Source organism: Alosa alosa, chromosome 24 (genome assembly GCF_017589495.1).
Source record: "Alosa alosa isolate M-15738 ecotype Scorff River chromosome 24, AALO_Geno_1.1, whole genome shotgun sequence".
NCBI classification, from domain to species: domain Eukaryota; kingdom Metazoa; phylum Chordata; class Actinopteri; order Clupeiformes; family Clupeidae; genus Alosa; species Alosa alosa.
Window position 1 is genome coordinate 26,586,927 of NC_063212.1, and position 7,500 is coordinate 26,594,426.

Sequence of the window (7,500 nt, forward strand, 5' to 3'; positions counted from 1 at the left end):
TTTTCCTCAGGCCATTAGACTCCTCAACATGGACATGCCAACTCTCTAATGCATTGGTTCCCAAAGACTGGGTCGCGACCCACAGGTAGATTTCATTTGGGTCTCATTTGGGTCGCTTGCTAATGTGAACCCTGCCTAAGGGGGTGTGTATTTGGCCTGGGGAATCTAGAACCCTGTGTAAGGGAGTGTGTATTTGGCCTGAGGAATCTAGAACCCTGTGTAAGGGAGTGTGTATTTGGCCTGAGGAATCTAGAACCCTGTGTAAGGGAGTGTGTATTTGGCCTGAGGAATCTAGAACCCTGTGGAAGGGAGTGTGTATTTGGCCTGAGGAATATGGATTATAGAACCCTGTGTAAGGGAGTGTGTATTTGGCCTGAGGAATATAGAACCCTGTGTAAGGGAGTGTGTATTTGGCCTGAGGAATCTAGAACCCTGTGTAAGGGAGTGTGTATTTGGCCTGAGGAATCTAGAACCCTGTGTAAGGGAGTGTGTATTTGGCCTGAGGAATATGGAACCCTGTGTAAGGGAGTGTGTATTTGGCCTGAGGAATATGGAACCCTGTGTAAGGGAGTGTGTATTTGGCCTGAGGAATATGGAACCCTGTGTAAGGGAGTGTGTATTTGGCCTGAAGAATATGGAACCCTGTGTAAGGGAGTGTGTATTTGGCCTGAGGAATATGGAATATAGAACCCTGTGTAAGGGAGTGTGTATTTGGCCTGAGGAATATGGAATATAGAACCCTGTGTAAGGGAGTGTGTATTTGGCCTGAGGAATATGGAACCCTTTGTAAGGGAGTGTGTATTTGGCCTGAGGAATATGGAACCCTGTGTAAGGGAGTGTGTATTTGGCCTGAGGAATATGGAATCTAGAACCCTGTGTAAGGGAGTGTGTATTTGGCCTGAGGAATATGGAACCCTGTGTAAGGGAGTGTGTATTTGGCCTGAGGAATATGGAACCCTGTGTAAGGAAGTGTGTATTTGGCCTGAGGAATATAGAACCCTGTGTAAGGTAGTGTGTATTTGGCCAGAGGAATATGGAATCTAGAACCCTGTGTAAGGGAGTGTGTATTTGGCCTGAAGAATATGGAATATAGAACCCTGTGTAAGGGAGTGTGTATTTGGCTCATACGGCAGAGTTGGAGGGTAAGAAGGAACACGTGTCATCAGTCGTACCTGGTTGCTGTGGAAACCCCTGGGGTCCCCCCTGACCAGGATGCTGCTGGAATCCAACCCCTCCCATCGGAGGCGGGCCAGACATCATGCCAGTCATCGGAGGGGCAGCTCCCATTGGTGGAGGCGATCCCATGGGAGGAGTCTGGGGCCCTGGAGCCATGGGTCCGGACTGTGACATCATGGGGTGTGGAGCTGGTTGTGACATCATTGGGGGCGGAGCTTGATGTGACATCATTGAGGGTGGAGCTTGATGTGACATCATTGAAGGTGGAGCTGATTGTGACATCATTGAGGGCGGAGCTTGATGTGACATCATTGAGGGTGGGGCTGGCTGGGACATCAAGGGGGCGGGCTCATCTGGGAAGCAGAGCTGGGGGGCCTGGGGCATTTGGCCTGGGGGGGGGGGGCATCAGAGGAGAGGGGGTGAGTTCTCATACAGCCACAGAGGACCATGTCTCATAGGAAACGGATGTTGGAGGCCAACACCTGGCTAGTAAGCTGTTTTGGTTTCTATCTAGCAAGCTATAAGAAATGCTAACTAGCATGCTAACATCTAATATCTGCACACATATCAAGGACTGTGCATACTTCATGACCCTATATATACCACGAAAATGGATTTGAAGATTATACCAAAACTAGTTATCCATACTATACACATTTCTATGAGTGCCAAACATTTAAATAACTATTGCCAAATGTTTAAATAACTATTGCCAAACGTTGTAATAACTATTGCCAAATGTTTAAATAACGCTGCTTTAATGTATAGTTTTCCAGGCAGAACTAGCACGTACCATAGTTACCGATCTGCATGGCCCCCATCTGATTGGCCAGCTGCTGGGTGGGGGGTGGGACCTGAGGGGCCATGCTCTGGTAGGACACCTGAGGGGGCGGGCCAAAGGAGGAGGGGCCTGCTGCAGGGGGTGGGAACCTGGGAAGGAGAAGGACCAATTAGACTTGTCCACCAAATTAAATTATCAAATGAAATCCTTAAATCATGTGTGTGTGTAATTAAATAATCAAATGAAATCATTAAATAATGTGTGTGTAATTAAATAGGGTATGGCTATTTGCACCCCTGGTACAATTACAGTAGCAGTGTATGCTATTCGTACCCTGGTGCAATAAGTGAATTCTATTCTGCACTCGGTGCACACAGCAATGTGTCCTATTAGTACCCGGCCTGGTACAAAATATCAATGTATGCTATTCGTACCCGGTTGCACACAGCAATGTGTCCTATTAGTACCCGTCCTGGTACAAATATCAATGTATGCTATTCGTACCCGGTGCACACAGCAATGTGTCCTATTAGTACCTCGTCTGGTACAAATATCAGTGTAGGCTATTTGCACCCCTGTGCATTTAATCTGGCATATTGATCACAAAATGTAATAATATTTTTTTTTTTTTAAAAAACAAGCAACATGGTTTTTTTGTTGTTACATAACATAGTGTGAATAGCTCAGCTGTGTAATAGACACTCTGAATAAGGTATGCTGTTTGCATCAATGTACAGTTAGAAGTGGATGCTATTCGTACCCTGGTGTTTATAGTACTGCATGCTATTTACACCCTGGTGCATGAACTAGCTAATTGTTGCAATCAACACTTCCGTTTGAGAACCGATTTCTTGTTCAAATTGCGCGCCTTCTCTCCAGAGACGTTGGTACACATGCACACTCACTCTGCCTAAACGCATCACACAGGAATTGAACCCGTCTCCCGCATGCCAGCCCTTCCCTGTGACCACTGCACTATCTGCTTCAACAAGGAGTTGAGGTTTGCAGGTAAACGTATAGTTTATAGGCCTGAACGTCATATTCACCAAATTTCTGTTACCTAACAAACTGACGGTTGTATGTGTTCACTGAACAAAAATTATGAAAATAAAACACAACTTTTCCATCTCAAATTTAATTTGAACAGATATTAGTGCTGAAACCGTTCAGAATTCTTCACTTTCTGCTGACGAAAAAACAAATGTCGGCCATGTTTTTGGGGCACGTGAGCAACATGTTTTTGTTGTTATGTAACAGGGTGTGAATAGCCCAGTTGTGTGGCCAAGGCTATTCGTACCAGGGGTACGAATAGACACTCCGAATTAAATAATCAAATGAAATCATTACATAATGTGTGTGTAATTAAATAATCAAATGAAATCATTACATAATGTGTGTGATTAAATAATCAAATGAAATCATTACATAATGTGTGTGTGATTAAAGAGTATTTTCTGCCCGCACATTCCAGGATTATCCTGCACTCAGCAGCCTAGCAACACAGTGTGTGAGTATTAATAAGTGTGTGTGTGTGTACCTCTGTGTGTGAGTGTGTGTGTCGATAGATAGATAGATAGATAGATAGATAGATAGATAGATAGATAGATATAGATATTGTACTTTATTCATCCAGAGGGATTTTTTTAGGTAGATAATGTTGTATTAATCCATGATAGATATTGTGTATTAATTAGTGTGTGTGTGTTTCTCTGTGTGTGTGTGTTTGTGTGTGTACCTCTGTGTGTGTATGTGTTAATGTGTGTGTGTTAATGTGTGTGTGTGCGTGTGTGTACCTCTGTGTGTGTGCTCCGTTCTGTTGCAGTGGTGATCCGTACTGAGACACAGGAGGGGGCGTGGCCACTGGCCCTTTGGCAACACCTAGAAGGTACACAACACACACACTCATCAACACACACACACATAGTACACAAAACACACACTCATCAACACACACACACACATCAACACACACACTCATCAACAGATACACTCATCAATACACACACTCACATAGAACACACACACACTCATCAACACACACACACACACACACATCAACACACACACTCATCAACACACACACACGCACTCATCAACACACACACTCATCAACACACACACTCACATAGAACACAACACACACACACACACACACATCAACACACACACACACACACATCAACACACACACACATTAACACACACATTAACACACACACTCATCAACACACACACATTAACACACACACTCATCAACACACACATTAACACACACACTCATCAACACACACACACACTCACATAGAACACACACACTCATCAACACACACACACATAGAACACACACTCATAAACACATACGTCATAAACATTGCATGTCTATGGAAAGGCTTTGCAGTAGAATTGTCCAATGGTCAATCTGTGTTGCTTCAATTTGTGTTTTATGCGACGCACCGATGCTGGGTTCATGCAGTTTTGCGCAAGTTTAAAATGTTTAGCCAACTGCGTAATTTGTCATTTTCGTTCCATAAGTTCCACTTTTCATGTCATAAATGTAACATGCCTATGATAAGGCTTTGCAGTTGTCCAATGTGTTGTCCATATGGTCAATCTATTGTCTCAATTGTGTTTCATGTGACATGTCGAAGCTACATTCATGCATTGTTTTGCTCCAGTTGAAAATGTTTCTGCGTAATTTGTCAGCTGTGAACAAATGCGTTCAATAAATTCCTCTTTTATGTCATAAATATAGCATGCTGATTAATGCTTGTATGGTGTATCTCATCTAGATATAAATATAGCATGCTGATTAATGCTTGTATGGTGTATCTCATCTAGATATAAATATAGCATGCTGATTAATGCTTGTATGGTGTATCTCATCTAGATATAAATATAGCATGCTGATTAATGCTTGTATGGTGTATCTCATCTAGATATAAATATAGCATGCTGATTAATGCTTGTATGGTGTATCTCATCTAGATATAAATATAGCATGCTGATTAATGCTTGTATGGTGTATCTCATCTAGATATAAATATAGCATGCTGATTAATGCTTGTATGGTGTATCTCATCTAGATATAAATATAGCATGCTGATTAATGCTTGTATGGTGTATCTCATCTAGATATAAATATAGCATGCTGATTAATGCTTGTATGGTGTAACTCATCTAGATATAAATATAGCATGCTGATTAATGCTTGTATGGTGTATCTCATCTAGATATAAATATAGCATGCTGATTAATGCTTGTATGGTGTATCTCATCTAGATATAAATATAGCATGCTGATTAATGCTTGTATGGTGTATCTCATCTAGATATAAATATAGCATGCTGATTAATGCTTGTATGGGGTAACTCATCTAGATATAAATATAGCATGCTGATTAATGCTTGCATGGTGTAACTCATCTAGATATAAATATAGCATGCTGATTAATGCTTGTATGATGTATCTCATCTCTCTTATGTTCAATCCAATTGGCTTTGCCCACCCGTTCTTTTCAGTGCCCACCCACTTGGACATTTCTGGCTACGCTACTGCACAGTAGCATCCTCTGCTAATCATATGAACTAATGTTACAGTAGCATCCTCTGCTAACCATGTGAAGTAATGTTACCGCAGCATCCCCTGCTACCCATGTGAAGTAATGTTACCGCAGCATCCCCTGCTACCCATGTGAAGTAATGTTACAGTAGCATCCTCTGCTAACCATGTGAACTAATGTTACCGCAGCATCCCCTGCTACCCATGTGAAGTAATGTTACCGTAGCATCCCCTGCTAACCATGTGAAGTAATGTTACCGTAGCATCCCCTGCTAACCATGTGAAGTAATGTTACAGTAGCATCCCCTGCTAACCATGTGAAGTAATGTTACAGTAGCATCCCCTGCTAACCATGTGAAGTAATGTTACAGTAGCATCCCCTGCTAACCATGTGAAGTAATGTCACCAGTGGCATCCCCTGCTAACCATGTGAAGTAATGTTACAGTAGCATCCCCTGCTAACCATGTGAAGTAATGTTACCGCAGCATCCCCTGCTACCCATGTGAAGTAATGTTACCGTAGCATCCCCTGCTAACCATGTGAAGTAATGTTACCGTAGCATCCCCTGCTAACCATGTGAAGTAATGTTACAGTAGCATCCCCTGCTAACCATGTGAAGTAATGTTACAGTAGCATCCCCTGCTAACCATGTGAAGTAATGTCACCGTAGCATCCCCTGCTAACCATGTGAAGTAATGTTACAGTAGCATCCCCTGCTAACCATGTGAAGTAATGTTACCGTAACATGCTCTGCATCTCTCCATGCTTTATAAATAAGCAAACTGGACCGGAGAGGGATGGGGAGTTGAATGGTGTCTATTACAAGCTTTTCCATGCATTCACATAGAATGGTGATGAAGGAAATGGGTCTGAGGTCATTAGTGAGATCTATCCAAGCCCAGGTGTGTTAGCCCAGGTGTGTTAGCCCAGGTGTGTTAGCCCAGGTGTGTTAGCCCAGGTGTGTTAGCCCAGGTGTGTTAGCCCAGGTGTGTTAGCCCAGGTGTGTTGGCTTGTGGAAACCCAGAGAGGTATTTCACAAAAGTAGAATTAAGAAATCCAAGATCCAAGAAATCGGAATCGATAAAGCGACACTTGACCTTGTGTAGTCTGGGCATCCTAGCTCAACATGTTTCATGAGCACCAAGTCAGGAGGAGTAGGATCGACTACTGTAGGTCAAGCCAGGTGTAAATCATTCAGAACATGTGTGCATTCTCGGCTTTCCTCCAAATTCATTCATTCCACGGCTTTCCACCAAATTAACGACAGCTTTTGATATGACTAAAAAGAAAGTGAAGTATTTCCACCAAATTAACGACAGCTTTTGATATGACTAAAAAGAAAGTGAAGTATTTCCACCAAATTAACAACAGCTTTTGATATAGACTAAAAAGAAAGTGAAGTATGGGGAAACACGACTGTTTTTGCAAAACAGCAAGAGTAGGCGTGGTTGACCCACTGAATGCACACTTAGTAGTAAAAGTATAAGTATACTCTTTTGATCCCGTGAGGGAAATTTGGTCTCTGCATTTATCCCAATCCGTGAATTAGTGAAACACACTCAGCACACAGTGTACACATAGTGAGGTGAAGCACACACTAATCCCGGCGCAGTAAGCTGCCTGCAATAACAGCAGCGCTCGGGGAGCAGTGAGGAGTTAGGTGCCTTGCTCAAGGGCACTTCATCCGTTCCTACTGGTCGGGGTTCGAACAGGCAACCCTCCGGTCACAAGTCCGAAGCGCTAACCAATAGGCCATGGCTGCCCTGGTGTTTATGTTTTAACTAGGGCTGTCAATTGATTAAAAAAATTAATCGAATTAATTACATACTCTGTGATTAATTAATCTAAATTAATCGCATATATAATTTTTGCTGTGAAAGTATTTTAAATATTTAAATTCAAATGAATCATTGAATAATCAGCATTAGTGACATTAGTGAACTCATTAGTGAGTTCAAAAACTTTTTATTATTATTTTCACTGT

General features: G+C 42.3%; 1 protein-coding gene across 1 annotated transcript in view; it reads right to left on the reverse strand.

The window, feature by feature from the left end:
* sec24d (SEC24 homolog D, COPII coat complex component) overlaps nt 1-7,500 on the reverse strand; it is a 53,883-nt gene that overhangs the window by 41,768 nt on the left and 4,615 nt on the right. The window contains 3 exon segments of the mRNA XM_048236084.1: nt 1,173-1,565; nt 1,970-2,106; nt 3,751-3,835. Coding sequence (XP_048092041.1) covers nt 1,173-1,565; nt 1,970-2,106; nt 3,751-3,835 — 615 coding nt within the window.